The sequence below is a fragment of the Oryza brachyantha genome, chromosome 3, assembly GCF_000231095.2.
Source record: "Oryza brachyantha chromosome 3, ObraRS2, whole genome shotgun sequence".
Classification (NCBI taxonomy): Eukaryota; Viridiplantae; Streptophyta; class Magnoliopsida; order Poales; family Poaceae; genus Oryza; species Oryza brachyantha.
In genome coordinates this window covers 8,123,524-8,141,043 of record NC_023165.2, presented here as the reverse complement: position 1 = coordinate 8,141,043, position 17,520 = coordinate 8,123,524, and the positions used below count along the sequence as shown (strand labels likewise).

Sequence of the window (17,520 nt, the reverse complement as noted above, 5' to 3'; positions counted from 1 at the left end):
AGGCAGCCAGCGAGGGCGAAAGCGCCGCCGCGGTCACACCCCTGTCCGGAGGCGGCGAGCCCCACCTGTCAGTGGCCGGAACCCGATGCGTACGTTGGGCCCCACCGTATTCAGGTGACGGGCTGTGTGGGCCCGGCCGGCTAGGCATCCTACGTGGGAGGTCAGCTGAACGCTCTGATCGGATCTTCTGCGTGATGACTTCTGTGATTGCTACGTAGAGTAATCCCTATCTTCCAAAATAATTGTACACTTATTATACACATACACTGCAAAAGTAAAGTAAAATAGATTATTTATTTTATCAAATCAAGATATAATTGTTCTGCTGTTTTATTTATATTCAATATATTTATTCTATACATTCATAAATCTATTTGTCAAAGATAAACGTGTTTTGGACAACTAGATCGGACAAAACAATCTTATTTATTTTAAGATGGAGATAGCATATATTTCTTCTGTACTATAAATATAACCAGTTCTATAGGTAGACGCATGGACTGAGAGATTAGGTGAGAATAATTGGAGAAATATGGGAGAAAATTAAATACAGAATGATTGTGGTTGATTGAAATGCTAAGGTACGTGAAGAAGTAGTTTCATTTCAGAATAAAAGATGATTCGAGAGAAAAGTAGCAGTGCTATGTTAAAATATATTTATTTATTTTAGGATAAAATCTGAGACTTGAAAATACACTTACAAAATTTCTATATTTCATACGAAGCGAGTATACTCCCATGGAATGGAGTGGCCATGTGACCGTCATGCTCTGCGATGTGCACCAAACCTCCAGCAACAACACTGTACTAGCACTCGCACTCATGTAGGGTACGCGACCGTATACCTACCAAGTGCTGTACCAATGACCTACCAGCCGGCCAGCGTATGTACTGCACGAGTACTGCGTGACACCCAAAGTCCCAGTAACTCCAAACAAGTACGTACGCTCCATCGTCGTAGAGCTGCACCGGTAGCGACGCGTACGTTAGGGGAGGAACGAAACTCAAACGCAGTGCCGGGGCCACTTCCCGAGCAGGTTGGGCAACTCCAGACCCCATAAAATCAATATTTTCACTGTATTTATATTAGAAAACATATAAAAGATAATGGATCCGTCTGGTGATCAAATGTTTAAAAATTTTAATTCCATCAATCAAATTAGGTGACTACCATTGCATGATAATCTGAAGGTGTGTATGTAATTTAAAAAGGTCCGTACACGTCCTCTTCTAGCCCTCGTGCATTGCACATGTGTTTAATGGAATAATAAAAATCAAAATTTTGATATATAACAAAAGTAAAATATTATAGGTCGCTGACCCATAGGCTACAGGATATCACTGGTTCGCCACCGCTCAAACGTAGAGGCACGATGTAAAATTGCAGACTAGGCCTGGTCTAGTTTGCAAAACGTTTTTGCAAAAACATCAAATCAAGTTTTTAAACATACATTTAAAGTATTAAACGTACTCTAACTACAAAATAAATTTTGGATTTCACCTAGAAAACACGAGATGAATCTTTTAAGTCTAATTAATTCATCATTAGTACATATTGGTTACTGTAGCATTTATGGCTAATCGCGTTCTAATTAGGCTTAAAAGATTCGTCTCAATATTTCTCGCATAACTATATAATTAGTTTTAATATTCATGTATATTTAATATTTTATTTAGATGTTTAAAAATTTGATATGATGTTTTTAAGATAAGTTTCAGTAGACAGCGAAGAGTGCAAGCGAGGACGAGAAGGGCATGCGCGTAGAGTCAACGAGATTCCTGTCCAAACGGTGATAGCTCGCCTGCCGTTTTCTCGTGTCTCGTGCGGCTGCACCTGCACCTGCAGTGCACTGCACAGATCTGGGCTCCTTTTTTTCCCTCCTACCCCAACACGTCGCCACTACTACTACCAAGCGACCAATTCGATTGTTTCCGGGTTGTTTTTCTGGTCCTCGTACTGCTGCTGCTGCTGCTGCCACTAACCACCAGTATTAATGTTGCCCGGTCGTACACCACTGTACAAAAGCAAGCCCAACAGATGAACGTTGCAGGGTCATGTTCACAAAATGACCGTACTGTCTGTTCCGTTCGGTTCGCAGAGAGTTTGTTGTGTGTAGAAGAACTCATGAAACGAACAAGAAAAAACTCTAGCTAGATTACCCTTTGGTCTTTCGACGACACAGGCTGATGGGCTCGCCATCTCGTCTCGCGTGTTGCTTGTGCCTGCCTACACGCCTCGTTGGCAAGACGACGGGAACACCATTCACCCAGAAAACACACAAATGGTGGCACTGCACTTATAATAGATTTGTTAGGTAAACCAGTGTCTCCTTTCGTCGCTAGCAGATAGTGCTGCACTGCACGGATGATAGGATGGTTTGGCTGCATGCACCCTGCGTGCACACGAGACACGACGGACGGCACACGACACACGGCACGCGTGCTGATGCAGCGAACAATCTACGGCCATTATTATACTGCCGCTGATGGCCGCGTTTCTCGGGGCACCGATGATCTACGAATTTGCTATTACTGTGACGTGCATGTGTCCATGGTCCAGTCTCAACTTGGCACTATCGACAAGATGTGCTTTGTTTATCTGTCTCGACAAGCAGTAGTGTGGTAATTAAGAGGGAAACTGCTGCTGTTACTGTGATACTACTGCTACTGCTACAAGTCTAAGACCATGGAGTGTTTGACTCTGTAATCACATCACGTGTGTAACAAGTTCCTCGGAATGGCCTCACTGAGCAATTACGCAGCTTAATGGGTGGAAATAGGAGAGGGATGTTTGGCCACTTGACTGGCTTGCATTGACAGAGTTTAAGGCGGTCCCTGACGGACGAACCTGTGGCCTGTGGGGTTATTGCTCTCCTCGCAAAAAAAAAAAAAAAAAATCCCGGTAAATTCTAAACTACTGAACAAGATCAAGATCAGGTGCTCTCTCGATATCTGCTAGCATATATTTTAAGAAACTAAATGGTAAGTTTTGTATAAAAGTATTATTTGTAGAAATGTATCTAAAATTAAATAACTTTATTTTTTAAACTTTTAAAACATTTAATTTCTATTTAATCATAAGTTAGTTGTATTTATTGCATTGCATGAGACTAATCGGCTAATCCTATCAGTTGAAAAGAATGTGACCCTCATCTGCTCGTAAGAAAGGAGATTACGGATACGTCGCTTGGTTATGGTCATCTGAGAACCGCTTGGATCGATTTGAAGTTTCAAATGAGATTGCCTTTGTTTTTGTTTGTTTATTAGGCATGGGGACAGCAGAAGAAAAAGCAATCTTGCCATGGAATGTCCAACGTACGGGGCCGACGAGACTGGTGATTAGACGAATCCAAGTCAGATCACCCATTCGTCGTCGACCACAGCAATAAAAAGCGACGACGAGATGGCGACGGGTGATGCCGCTATACACGACCGGTAGGGTGTGTACCACGCCCACGGCCTGACTGCGTGAGCACTGAGCACGAAGAAAAGAAACGAACGGCGGATGATCAACGGTCCACTGTCAGTGAGACGCTTGTGTTGCTTTTAGCAGATAACGCTAGGAGTGAGAGTGAGACAAGATGATCGTTTTTGGTCATATCCAATGTTGGGCCTAATGGGTGGTTTAGACGAGGACTAAACTTTTTATCCTCATGTTAGATCGGATATTTGGACACTAATTTAAAGTATTAAACATAAACTAATAAAAAACTAATTTTATAAATGAGAGTTAATTCACGAGTCAAATTTTTTGAGCCTAATTAATCCATAATTAGTAAATATTTATTATAGCATCACATACGCTGATCATGGATTAATTAGGCTCATTAGATTTGTCTCGCGAATTAGTCTAAGATTATTGATAGTTTTTATTAAGAATCTACGTTTACTATTTATAAATAAGTATCCAAACATCCGACGTAACTAACTTTAGTCCCTAGAAACAAACAACCCCTTAAAACAAACAACCCCTTAATACTTAGGTACTCCCTCCCTTTCGTATTATAATGTTTTAAATTTAACTAGATTCATCTATGTATAAATGTATATATTTTAAATTTATTACTATATTTGTTTCATAATGTAAGATATTTGACTTTTTTTAACGTTTGACCATTTGTCTTATTAAAAATTTAGTATAAATATAAAAAATCACAAGTTGTGCTTAAAGTTATTTTGATAATAAAGCAAGTCACAAGCAAAATAAATGATATTCTTATAATTTTTTAATAAGACAAATGATCAACCGTTACAAATAAAAAAGTCAAACATCTTGCAATATAAAACGGAGGAAGCAAGTAGCCAGGAAGTCTTATAACGTGACATTGGAGAAATATTTTCTTACTGTGGGATAAAAACGAAGTAGTCAAATCGGTTGTTATAATTTCTGTTAGAGTCGTATTTTTTTACGGTTAATGCTTGTGTGTACTGTAGATGATCCAGGACATCGCGAACATGGGCACGTGGCAACGTGCAGGTCGGCACATGCCTGGCTTGGTTACTCCCGGGAGCACTGGACGTCTGAAATGCAGCCCCCGAGCCCAACTGGAATTTCACATGGTAACATTCTGTCAACGCTGATATATATTTCACTCGATGCAAAATTAGTACTACTCGTACAGGAATTGAACTCTTTCACTGGAGCAGTCCTTGTTTTAAACCACCGCGGAAATGGGTGGAATGGAAGAAACCTCAGATTGGCCTTCTCGCCAGCTAACAAATGACAGATTAGTGTGGAAACGATTCCTAAACTCCTGAACGATACGGCTCTTTTGAAAGTTTCTTTGTCGGCATTTCTCCCGAAAACTTTTTAAACTGCTACTACTGTTTATATTCATTCAGGACTTGTTTAGTTCAAAAAATTTTCTCAAAAACATCACATCGAATTTTTGGACATTTAAATGGAGCATTAAATATAAATGAATCAAAAAACTAATTGCACAGTTATAAAAAAAATCTTGAGACGAATCTTTTGAGTCTAATTAGTCCATGATTAGCCATATGTGCTACAGCAACCAATATGTGCTAATGACGGCTTAATTAGGCTCAAAAAATTCGTCTCGCGGTTTCCAGCTGAGCTATGAAATTCATTTTTTTTTCATTCGTATCCGAAAACTCCTTCCGACATCCGGTCAAACGTTTGATGTGACCTCTTCGGGTCCGGATCCTCTGCATTACAACAGAGGATTACTGTTCATGTGAGTTGCACAGGGGAAAATTCCATGAGTAATACTGTAGCAATTAGATCTAATCCATCTATTTCTGATCCAACGGTTAAAAACCAGTGTAAATGCACTGCACTGTTCACCTCTGCAATAGTACATGCTACTGCAGAGCCAAAAAATTTTGCCATCTAAACACCGGGGCTTTTAACTTTTTGTCACTCTTACAGATTTTCATAACAGATTTATCACTGGATACACCTGTTATAGACTCATGAGGACCCACATGTCATAGACAGCGGATAACAAATCTGTTTTGGCCGTTCATAAGAGTGGCAAAAGGTTAAATTTCTGTCTAAACATCCCCTCGTTTTTTGTCATACACTCGGTTCCATCAATTATTGATCGTCACTAGCCGGTCCTTTGTGCAGTACTCCTATAGAGAAAGGGTAACAGGCCGAGACCTACTCGTAGGAGCAGTCAACATGGATGTACGCCATATCAAATCCATTTAACAATTCACAGTACGTTAAGAAAAAACATCCATTAAGGGATCGTTTAGTTTGCAAAAAAAATTTTTACAAAAACATCACATCAAAACTTTAAACATATATTTAAAGTATTAAACTTAGTTTAATTTCAAAACAAATTTCAAATTCCGCCTGAAAACCGCGAGACGAATCTTTTGAGTCTAATTAATCTCTGTAGCACTTATGGCTAATCACGTCCTAATTAGACTTAAAAGATTCATCTCATTATTTCCTCTGTAACTGTGTAATTAGTTTTAATGTTTATATATATTTAATGCTTTATTTAGATGTCCAAAGATTCGATATGATATTTTTGAAAAAAAAAAATTGGAAAATAAACAGCCCCTAAATTCAGCATAACCAACGGTTGCTTCACCAGTGGTACTGCAACAACCGGATCTCCAGTTTTTCGTGATCATTTCAACAGAAGGAAATGTGATCAGCCAACTTCCAAGACAGCAACACTGCCGGCAAAATGGTGCCCAACAGGTGCGTCAAATTTTGCTTTTTACCATACTGCAGCGACCAGTTTGGCCTGGACCCTGGACAAGGAGTGGACCGAGACAGGTGAACACTCCATGAATATACAGGTCATCCACTGAAGCTAGCAATGGACCTCTGGGCTGGGCAAGTGGGCAGGCAGACACCATTCCCTCGAGGCAAGGCAATAGTGATGGACGCAAGGCCAATCACATTACCGTGCAACGAGACAGATTAGTAATTTCTGCAACAGTGAGCCAACTCCCAAGCTCCAAATAGTAGGCCAACCGGAGAGGAGAATAGATCCGACAAAAGGATCAGACATCTGGGCTTAAAGTAGCAGGATATACTACTAAACTAGACAGAGGCACGAACGCACAATAGAATGCCAGATGATGCCCATCACCCATTCGGACAACATTAAGAGATGGGAGTATGATGCCACAGGACTGTACTGCTGAATAAATTTCTATATGAGATGAGATAGTACTGAATGACAGCTATCAACTATGAAGACAAATTATAGGCCGAATTATCTACAGAAGCACTAAATGGAATAGTCGAATGATTAATCCCTATCCAATCAACTCCAATTGGCATAAACTGATTGCCGTTTGTATGAACTTCCTACAACTCACGAGATCAATACAAGCTGGAACCAACATCCAGAGCAAGGTAAATACAGAAGGGCCCAGCTTGACTTGGTTCTCATACCAAAATGGTACATGGAAGATCGGAATCCTGAACAAACAAACAAAAAAAAATGTAAATCAAGCGAGTATGACGTTAGCTCATGGCAAAGAACAATTATTAAGCTAGTCAGCCATTCAGTACAAAAGAACACACTCTGTTTCAAAACATAAGACTGAAAATACACCGAGCTTCATTTTGAATGCCAACGAGAAAACATAGGGATTATCTTGTAAAGCTGAGGTATATATTTCAGTTGTTACGTCAAAGAAAATATGTCAGTTGTCAATAGCTTAAACTCTTAGATGAGCTGGTAGGTGCATAGACAAGGAAATTCATCTTCTCTAGCTAGTGCACCAAAGGGAATGACACTCGTTGCCAATTTTAGCTATCAACACAATCTTGTTTTAGCAAAACGTTTCCTTTTGTCAAGTGAAGGTAACTTTATGCTATGTCATGATTCACACAGTAGACCACATGCCTATTATAAAAGTTTTTTTACCATCCTTAAAAAAATACCTCAAGATACCACTGTTTTTAGTATAAAAAGTATGATACCTTGAGTTACAAAAAATTTGTACTAAAATTATTAGTACCTTGAGGTACTCTTTTAAGGATGATAAAAAAAACCTTGTTATAAAGACATTATTGCAACACCACATGTTGCAATCGTGTAATCCTACTATAAAGCTAAGCCTCCTGTAATAGTGTGCCTAGCTGATTTTACACTGATAATAAGCATTTTAATACAGCAATAGCATAGCAGATTGCAATAATATAATTGAAGAATCACCTCAAGACAATATAACCAGTCCAAGGTATATCGATGCACAAAGAAAGATAAATGAGATGAAGCCCCTGAAACAGAGATTAGCAATTGTGATAACAAAAAAGTTTTAGTGCCATGACAATCATCATATAATAATATAACGAAATATAAGTGCGTGACTGAATTCAAAAGCAGACCATATGACACCCCATGCAACACCATTGCAAGGACATGGGCAGATTTCAGCGAATTTCTCAGCGTCGCTTGAATGGACTCTTCGTGATATCAAGTCATCATAGATATCTAGATAAATGCATCAGCATTTTTTGTTATAATTGCAGTTGGTAACTCACTACCTATTCTATCATTGAATAACATCAGTATGATTCTTCTTACCATAGACTGAAAATAAGCTATTCATCACACCTGCACGATGAAAACAAGCATAAGAACTTAAATTCCTAACATACAATTAGTGTTTCAGATAAAAACAAACCCAAAAATATCGGGGGGGGGGGGGGTTCTTTAGTCTCACCTATGAATAAAATTACATACTTCAGACTATGGAATTTTGTAAATTCTTGTATGACCCAGACAATAGCAATGAATACGATGAATCCTGAAATGTTTCAATGTAAACAACATGTACCATAGCAAGCTTCTAAATGAAGATGAAGTCATCTTTGCGCATACCAATGCAGAGCCAGCGAAGAAACCACTGCATGATCCAAGCAAGAGATGACAACACATGATTATTTCATGAAAAGAAGCAGCACAGGACACTAAAAGAAATCAAAAGTTGAAAAAACTAAATAATGGCCGTACATTTTTAGCAACAAAAAGAACGACAATTAATGCAAGAATGAAGCAACCCGCTGCAATTCTTGTAGTGAGGAGATTTGTGGAAGCCAGTATAAAGACCATTCCCCAAAATGATGAACCCAGATCTGCACATGGAACAAAACAATAGCCCGAGTATAATTAAACACCAAAGAAGTATCACCTGAAGGGATATAGCATAGAATCAACAAGGGGGTAAACAGGATTGTGTATTTACATATTGCGAAGAAGCAATAATTTTACTTTCTGGTTGAAAGGAATGATAAGGTTATTAGGATATCCACAGGAACCTAGGACAGTCTAAATAATATAGTGAAATAGATTTTTCCGACATTTTCATCTTGATTGTTGCCTGTCCAGAACCAATCTCTTAGATATTATGCACTAATCAATTTGGAAAATCACAAAATCCTTTTTTTCAAAAGATTAAGATGTTCACTGATAGCTTATCAGCAATTTGCTTGTGTGCATGCAAAAACTTGTGTGAGGAAGAGAAGGAATAGGTAAGTGATATACATCCAGCAGGCAAGATTATCCAATATATGCCACCCCGAGTTTGAGTAACACCACCCTCATTAGCATGGACCTGCATGCCCTCAACCTGGAAAAAGCAATCACATTTGAAGAAAATTTTATCAGGGACTAACAAGCAATCAAATCTCGTCGGCGAGTAATGAACCAAAAGGCCTACTTTAAAGTCCAGACTAGCAAGACTAGAAGCATTAGGAATTTTCATAAACATGGACCCAAGTTTTGGAAACAAATGGACAGCCCTAAAGAAGCAAAGAAGACATAAATGATCTGAGGTAATTATACCATACTAGTTCAAGGAACTCAGGAAGTATTTATAGCAGGGTTTTCAGAGATAAAATTGGCACTTTTCCAACAATAAATTGAAATAAATTCAAGGAAATTTAACACGGAAGTACACATCATGAAATAACCATATAGTAAATTATATTCTAGTATACATCTAACCATATAAATTACTACATGTTCTAATAGTTCATTGGCATGTTGCCGATTCAACTAAAATGAGTGTTGATCATGATCAGGTAACACACACATATCCATGGCCCATAATTTGCACCTAAACCTGCAGTTATCTTTGTAGTTGCAGGCCGAGGGATTGTGGATGCATGCATTGTACACATCATACAATAAACGATGTAAGGGAAGATTCAATTTGAGGCCTCCTCGCGACAAACCTCTGGAGCACAGTAAAATTCCCAAGTGGCCAATCATGAGCATGCTCTAGAAAATTCACAATCGCTCAACAGAACTCCACAATTGAACGCCGATAGAGTGTACAACTGTGTCGAAATGATTCTAATGGATAAAAGGAGGGGAAAAGGTTACTTCCCTATATTCCAGGTTCTAGTTGAAATCTATTTTTCTAGACGAATGCAAAGACACATACTAGTATATACTTTCTCTGTCCCAAAATAAATTTATTTTTCATCCGTATCACACATACCAATACAACATAAAAAAAAAACTAGAGTACACTTCACTTAATCAATTCCAAATGCAATTGCCCCCTACTCTATCTACTTCTAATGTATTTATTTCCTACTTTCATAAACTATCATATAATAATTGCTCAAAGATGAATTTCTTCTCAGAAAAACAGGAGGGTGCAAAAAGATCTTATTTTGGGACGTGGTAGAACTATCTAGCTACTAGTAAGCAAACATTTCTTATCTAAAATAAGTAAAAGCAAGAGTGCGCTCCACATTATGCAATAAGGAATCCATTATCATTATACCTACTTTTGTTGAAAGGTACCAAATCACCTACCAAATACCAACACAAAAGATGGGCAGAACCTCACCTGCTCCCCCCTTTCGATGATCAAGGCCAATCACAATCAGACCTCTCTAATGATACCAGTGATAAAAACACCAATTCGAATCGCAATGACACACCAAGTCACCAAGCAGGCAAGCACAACATATCACAACCATTCAAAAATAATTTAAAAAGTACAGCACAATCCATCCATCGTGTTGCGAGAAGGAAAAAAAAACGCAGTAACAAGTATCAAGGCGTGTGCTTACATCTCCGCAGGTGAGCTTGCAAGCGAGCGCGTGGCTGGTCTCGTGGAGGAAGACGGTGATGAGCTTGAAGGGCGTGAGCAGGAACGTCCTCCACAGCTGCAGGGCAAAAAACCCCCCGAACCCGGATCAGAACCCGCCCAACCCAACTCCGACAAGGCGGCGACACCAACGCCCAGAAGAAACCACAACCAACCAAAGCAAAGCAAAGGAGAAGGGGCGGGCGGGGGGAGGCGGATGCTCACGAGGAGGATGAGGACGGTGGAGACGCCGATGGCGGCTATGAACACCACCTGGTTGTGGTCGCAGCAGCCCTGCAGCTCCCAGTTCACGTTCACCATCCTCCTCCTCGCCGCAGATCTGCCGCCGCCGCGTCCTCGAGGGAAATGGGGGGAGAGAAAAGAAGTGACAAGGAAAACACGAGGAAATCGAAAACCGTTCGAACTGGTCGAGAGGAAGAGAATGGGCCGGATGGTTGGAGCGCGAGGACGACGAAACGTGCGGGCACAGAAATCGAGCCGCGCGCGAGGAGGCGTCGTCGTGGCCGCTGGATTATTACATCATCGCGCGTGGGGTCCACGCAAATAGGCCTCCTTTAGTTCGAAAAATAACTTTTCGGCAAACGTAACGTGGAATTTGTGCATCTAAATAAAACATTAAATATATATAAATATTGTTATGTGAGAAATCGTGAGACGAATTTTAAGTCTAATTAAAACGTGATTAGTCATAAGTGTTGTAATAACTAACATATGTTAATGACAGATTAATTAGATTTAAAAAGATTTGTCTCGCAGTTCACACGGATTCTGAAATTTGTTTTTTAATTAAAAGACGTTTAATACTTTAAATATGTGTTAAAAATTTAATAGGATGTTTTTCAAACTAAACATGCCATAATCCGTCGTCTCCTCCACGCTCTCTCCATGACAAGCGAGGTAGATACACAGTGCCATTAGCAATAATAAACTACTCTAAACAGCACGACTTGTTCTAAAAAATGTAAATAAACAGCACGACTCCACTTTGACTCGTTCGCTCACGGAGAGGACTGACTGCATATGGGCTCTGGATTGGTTCGGAGAACCTGGATTACGTGGCACGGTGGCAGTAGTCAGTGCGATTCTTTTAAAAGTTTTTTTGAAAATGAACTTTTCCTACCTGTCTGACCGCGTTTTTTTCCTTCTACCTGTCTCCCTCCGATTCGCGGACTTTTCTTTTAGAACTTGGTCACTGTTCTCACCGAGTGGGCACGTCATTTGTTCGGCGTTTGGACTAAACCCCAGAGATGTGGATTCGCGCGTATGACGAATGAACGGATTGCTCAGTCTATCCTCTGAATGAACTTTTAAAATGTGATCGAGCGAATAGATTCTCTTGTTTATTCTAAAAAGACTATGTTTTCCTAGTAATTAGAGTATGTTAGAGTGGGGGAGAATGCATTACAATTTATAAAAATATAGAATAAATACATTGATGTTTGAAAAATGGATATTTTTTTCTAAATTTCATGACCTTTATTGATTTGTACCCCTTCGTTCAAGAAACTTCATTTTAGTAGATCTCACACGCACTAATGCAAAGTTAGCTCAATTAAAATATCCTACGCTTTTCCAAGACACAATGCAATTGTTCTTTACCTTTTCAAATCATAGTGTATTTATTTGCACTTTACTAAACTTTAATTTAATAATTAGTTTGAATTATAAAGTTTCTGTCGAACAAATAGGAGAGGTTAAAGATAGAGTTTTGTTTTTTTTAATTTTGAACCAAGTGAGTATGAGATAACGGAGTAGTTTAAAAACAAGAGCAATTTTATAGTTCAATAAAAAGTAATAAAAAGTATCTCGAGATACCGGTATACCAAATCGTTTTTTTATCGTTGGATCTAATAGTGCACATCCTACTCAGCGCTAGATCCAAGGATAGAAAACGATTTAGTATCTTGAGATATCGGTATCTCGAGATACTTTTTGTTGGACCGGAGTAAATATCTAGAAACGAAGTCTTCGGAGACAGAGGGGGTATCAATTTCACTGTCTGGGGTTTCCATGCCGGGGACTGGCGAATTATGATGTCTCAGCGAATTGGTTTGATCGCCATATCAAGGTTTTGATGGGTTGAATGCGATCTGTGGAAATGGCGTTAGAGTTTCAACGTATTTATTGAGGCATTTAGTCAAATTTTAAATTCTTAAAATTAAATTTAATTTGAAGTTGATTTTCGTATTTTTATCATTTTTATTTAGCATATAAAAAATTATTTATTACTTACAAATATAATGTTTCACTCTTCCCCAGAAAAAAACCAACTGATGTCCAAGTTAGTATGTACGTTTGGGAGATGCCGAATCACCGTAGTATTCATGTATAAGCTTTTTTGGGCGAGGATCTACGGCCTCGTTTTTTCATTTATATAGAGCAAAAAAATAAATATTTAACCTTAAACTTAAAAGTACATTTTAGTATTTTTCAACATTTATATAAATTTTTTTATAATTTTTTATTTATAAATATATTATTTTATCTTTTCTCGTAATAAGCCAAACGATCGCCCGTGATATGCTTATATATGAAGTAGGAATTCTGCTTCAATTATATCCACTTATATCCGTCGCTAGGATTGTGTTCCCCGAAACAGCCATGCGTACACAGTCGGCGAAAAGATAGATCACTTTTGGGACAGAACGATAATGCGGATTTGTGTTTAGCTCTGTCCTGACGAGATCTTTTGGTTCCTTCAAAAGGCCGTGTTAAACGATTCCAGAATGAAGGGCTTTCGTGATCAGGAAATCCGTTCTGCTAGGATGGGCTGTGGACATGCGACAGCGTAACTGGAAATTTCCACTCTCATCTCTTTGCTTTTGTTTAATTTTATAAGCCAAATTTAAAATTTAAAATTTAGTATTGAATTTATGGTGTTTTATTGTAGCTTATTTTTTTAACATTTATTAGATCACTATTAATACATATATATATATATATATATAATTTTCATTTATAAATTATTTTTTATTTTCTAACATGTCGTTTGATTTATTTTTTTTGTTTATGAAAAATGACCCCCTTCAGCTCAACTGCTAGCGCTTTCTGTCTCTTGTCCTCTCTCTACAAGGTTACAGGGTGTCTCTTTCTCTTAATTAATTTCACTGTAAATGATAAACATCGTCGTAATCTCGAAACGCTTCTCCTTTGAAACAAATCAACCTGAAGGAACGTTTCCCTTGATGAAACACAACGAATTTGAGACGATTTGGCAACGTTTATGAACCTCTGTGCTTCTCTTCACTCAAGCATATGGGTTTCCAATAAGTTCACCGAAAGTCCCTTAACTTAACACCGAGTCTGTTTGAGATCTCTTAACCCTAAAATCAGAAATATATACCCCTAAACTCATATAAACCGTTTAAAAAAGATCCCTCAGCAGTATTCACTTAGTTTTTGACCAGTTTTGCTGACATGGCGACAGGTGGATCCCACATATGAGGTTTTTTTGTTTTTTTCTTTCCTCTCCCGTGTTGTGAATAATCTGAGCGACCAAGCAGGTGGAGGGCGGCAGCGGGACGGCGAATCTGCGCGAGGGCCGCTGTGGCACTCGGCTCGGCTCGACAGGCTCATCGACGGCGAGGGGCTTAATTAGGCGACGAGGAATTCATGCAACAAGTCATATCTTCTGTTCTACTCAGAGGACCAGCGCGTCTGCTACTTCATGAGCAAAGGCAGAATCAACGGCAAGATCGTGCTTTGCCATTTGCCAATGAAGGGAGAGCCCGGAGAACGATCGTGCAGAATCGACCTGACAGCATGTCGACGTGGTGCTGATCAACAACGACATCAACGGCTACACGACCTTTCTCAACGATTTCTGCTCCGGCGTGGTGCAGGTGTCCGCCGCCGACGGCAACAGCATCACGGAGTACGTCGCGTCGGGAACGCTTGCCCGGACTGGTCGTCGGCCGCCATCAAGTCGGCCATCATGACGAGAAGCATTCCAAGGCCGGAGCGTTCCGAACCGGCGTCGGCCACGTGAAGCCGACGAGGGCCGCCAACCCGTCCCGCTGCCTCATTCGCTGTACGCCGCCGCCCCCGGCCTAGCCATCCCCTTGGGTCGTCGCCCCCGCCCGGCTCTGCCCCCGTGCGCGCCAGCCACCGCCGTCGTTGTCCTCGCGCGGTTGCGCCGTCTACCTGCCTCGGCCGCCACCAACCCAGCCTTTGCGGCCCCCACCTAGCTGCGTCGTCCTGACGCCACCGCCCCGCGTGGTTCCGACGCATGCCCGCGCTCTGCCCTCGAGGTCCGCTGGCCGCCTCACGCCATTGCCGCGCGGCTCTGCACCCGCCCGCCACATGCTGCGTCGGCCCGGCTGCCACCGCCCCGCGCTCTGCCCTCCAGCCTGGCACCGCCCGTGCCCCAGCCCATGAGAGTGGAGAGGAAGACGAGAGAAGGAGTCCGGTAGAAGAAAGGAGGAAAAAGGAAAATTAAAAAAAAATACTGACACGTGGGACCTACCATATGCCACGTCAGCAAAACCGGTAAAAAATTACATTGATACTGCTAAGGGACCTTTTTTTAACGGTTTATACGAGTTTAGGGATCTACATATCTGGTTTTGGGTTAAAGGATGTTAGTCAGACTTGATGTTAAGTTGAGGGATCTCAAGTGAACTTATTCCTATGGGTTTAACCCATTCTGCGCTGAGCCGCTGGGCTGAGGAGAAAAACTTGGGACGGGCTGTAGGCCTAACAACTTCCAGAATTAAAAAAAAACGGCCCACGGAATCACATAAGTCGACACAGAAGTTTTCTGGACCCTTCTTCTGCCCATCATCACTACAGGCCGGACAGTATATGGGCCTATCGCCCAAGGCCCAACGTGAACGCTAAATTCGGCCTCACGCCGGTTTGAGCCGTGGCACGTTGAGGCGAGGCGACGATCGACGTCTCGCCTCGGTGACGGCGACGTACGGCCTGCCGCCGCCGGCGTCTCGAGCTCTCGTCTCGCGGTGTGGCCCCGCCCACCTTTCGGCCGATGAGCTCGCCGAAAAAATGGAAGGTGATCTCGATCATCGAGCGCGCGTGTGCGTGACCATATATATTCTGGATTCGCCCATGGCCATCCCCGCCGGTGTCGAGCAGGAATGGTACAGGTTGCGGATAGGACGGGCAGGTTCTGACGACTGGGCCAGGTTAGGCCAGCCGAGACGACGACGGCGACGGCGACGACGCGGGCTGTTCGACAGCGCAGCGGGGCGGGGCCGAACACACGACCCATGCATCGTCGTTACGGGCACTACTGCATGCGCACACTCGCGACAGGCAACTTGTACTCCTTTCCGAGCGGTCACGACTCGCCTCTTGCCCGGAGACTGAGAGCCAGGCAGCCAGTAAGGCAGTAAGTTATCTAGCTAACGAAGTTAAACAGTCTGAACAAATTAGTTAGAGCAAGGCTAATACGGTTATTCTTAACGTAAGTTTTATAGACATAATTATCTAGAGTGACATATTATCTAAAAATATTAAAACTAAGATAAAACACTCATATCTCAATACATAGTTTTATATATTGTTATTTTCTAAATTACATGTAAAACACAAACTGTCTAAGTAACTGTGCATGCAAATTTTCAACTCCATAAAACTCATTTCGTCTAACTCTTCAATAATACGTTGTCACATCATAAAAATGTCTACGTGACAACTTAGTTATTGCCTATGAAATTTCCACTGAGACTGGCCTAATATAGCCAACAAGTTAGCTATAAGACTCTTTGTAAACTTTTTTTAACCTACCTATATAGTAGTTAGCTCTTCATCATTAATGCAGAATCTATTTGTTTTTCTCATAAAGTTTTTTGGGTCTTGTATACGAGTTAGCTATAAGCTTGCAACCCGTTTTTCTTCTTTCTCCTCCACATCAGAATTTAGCTGGCTTATAGCTTGCTACTATATACTTTCTCTTAGAGTTTCAGACCTCCTTTCTTTTGATCTATGCCATAAAATTTTGAGAAAATTGCAAAGATATCATTATAATTTTACGAAATCATAAATATGCCATCCTGGCCCACGTGTCATTGACTCATATGGGTCCTAAATGTCATTGAGATACCAGTGGCATATTTCTAAGTTTGTAAAATTATAATGGTGCGGTTGCAAACTTTCCTAAAGTTTTAGGGGTCTTAATATGAGCTCTCATGGCTTTAACGGGGGTAGCGAGGGTTGGAACCCTAGCCGTTCTCATGCTAGATCCACCCCACAACCATCCTTATTTTATGGCTTCTCCTCATGCCTACGTACTCAGTTACCCCATCTTTTCGTCTTGCTACCTATAAACCAATTTAAATTTTTAATCTTAAGTTTAGAGTTAACTTCAATGTTTTCCATTGTCGTTTCGGGCCCGACCCATGCATCGTCGTTTCGGGCACTACCGCATGTGCACACTCGCAACAGGCAGCTTGTACTCCTTTCCGAGCGGTCACGAGTCACCTCTTGCCTTGAGACTGAGAGCCGGTCAGCCACCAGCGATGAATCTAGCCAACAGATTAAAAGAGTCTAAGAGTAAGTATACCAGCAGGCTATAAGCTGGCTATATGTTTATGTGGAGGAGAGAGGGAATAAGAGAGAGTCTAAGCAGATTGTTAGCTTATAACCAGCTTGGGCACAGGAACCAAGAAACTCTGTGAGAGTGACATGCGGGTCCTGCATTAATGATGAAGAGCTAACTAGTATATGGGTGAGCTAAGAGAAGGCTATAAAAATCTTATAGCCAGCTTGTTGGCTATATTATTAGCCTTGCTCTAAGTAAGTTAAGTAAGTTAGTTTAGTTAGAGTTTCATGCCTACTTTCCACTGATCCGTGTCATAAAATTTTAGAGTGTCTTAATATAGACTCTTATGGCTTTAACGGACAGTGAAGGATCGAGCCTTACCGTCTCCATGCTAAATCAACCCCAGCAACCACCCTTATTTTATGGCTCGCTCTTCTCCTCATGCTTACGTA

At 40.9% G+C, this 17,520-nt stretch overlaps 1 protein-coding gene across 1 annotated transcript; it reads right to left on the bottom strand.

The window, feature by feature from the left end:
- Positions 1-6,627: 6,627 nt before the first annotated feature.
- Positions 6,628-11,036, bottom strand: LOC102720688. The gene is made up of 10 exons (XM_006649807.3): positions 10,774-11,036; positions 10,532-10,627; positions 8,988-9,072; positions 8,457-8,578; positions 8,325-8,349; positions 8,167-8,250; positions 8,028-8,057; positions 7,829-7,934; positions 7,656-7,720; positions 6,628-6,913 (listed from the first exon to the last, which is right to left on the bottom strand). The coding sequence occupies exons 1-9, from the start codon at positions 10,867-10,869 to the stop codon at positions 7,657-7,659; spliced, it is 708 nt and encodes a 235-aa protein (XP_006649870.1). The 5' UTR covers positions 10,870-11,036; the 3' UTR covers positions 6,628-6,913; position 7,656.
- Positions 11,037-17,520: the final 6,484 nt, after the last annotated feature.

What these genes read in the sequence shown, in the direction of transcription:
- LOC102720688 (XM_006649807.3), bottom strand. Translation starts at nt 10,869, where the DNA reads ATGGTGAACGTGAACTGGGAGCTGCAGGGCTGCTGCGACCACAACCAG. An exon ending in GATAATCTTGCCTGCTGGAT is followed by an intron (nt 8,579 to 8,987) that starts GTATATCACTTA and finishes TTCCATGTGCAG; the next exon opens with ATCTGGGTTCATCATTTTGG. An exon ending in TAGCTTATTTTCAGTCTATG is followed by an intron (nt 7,935 to 8,027) that starts GTAAGAAGAATC and finishes GCATTTATCTAG; the next exon opens with ATATCTATGATGACTTGATA.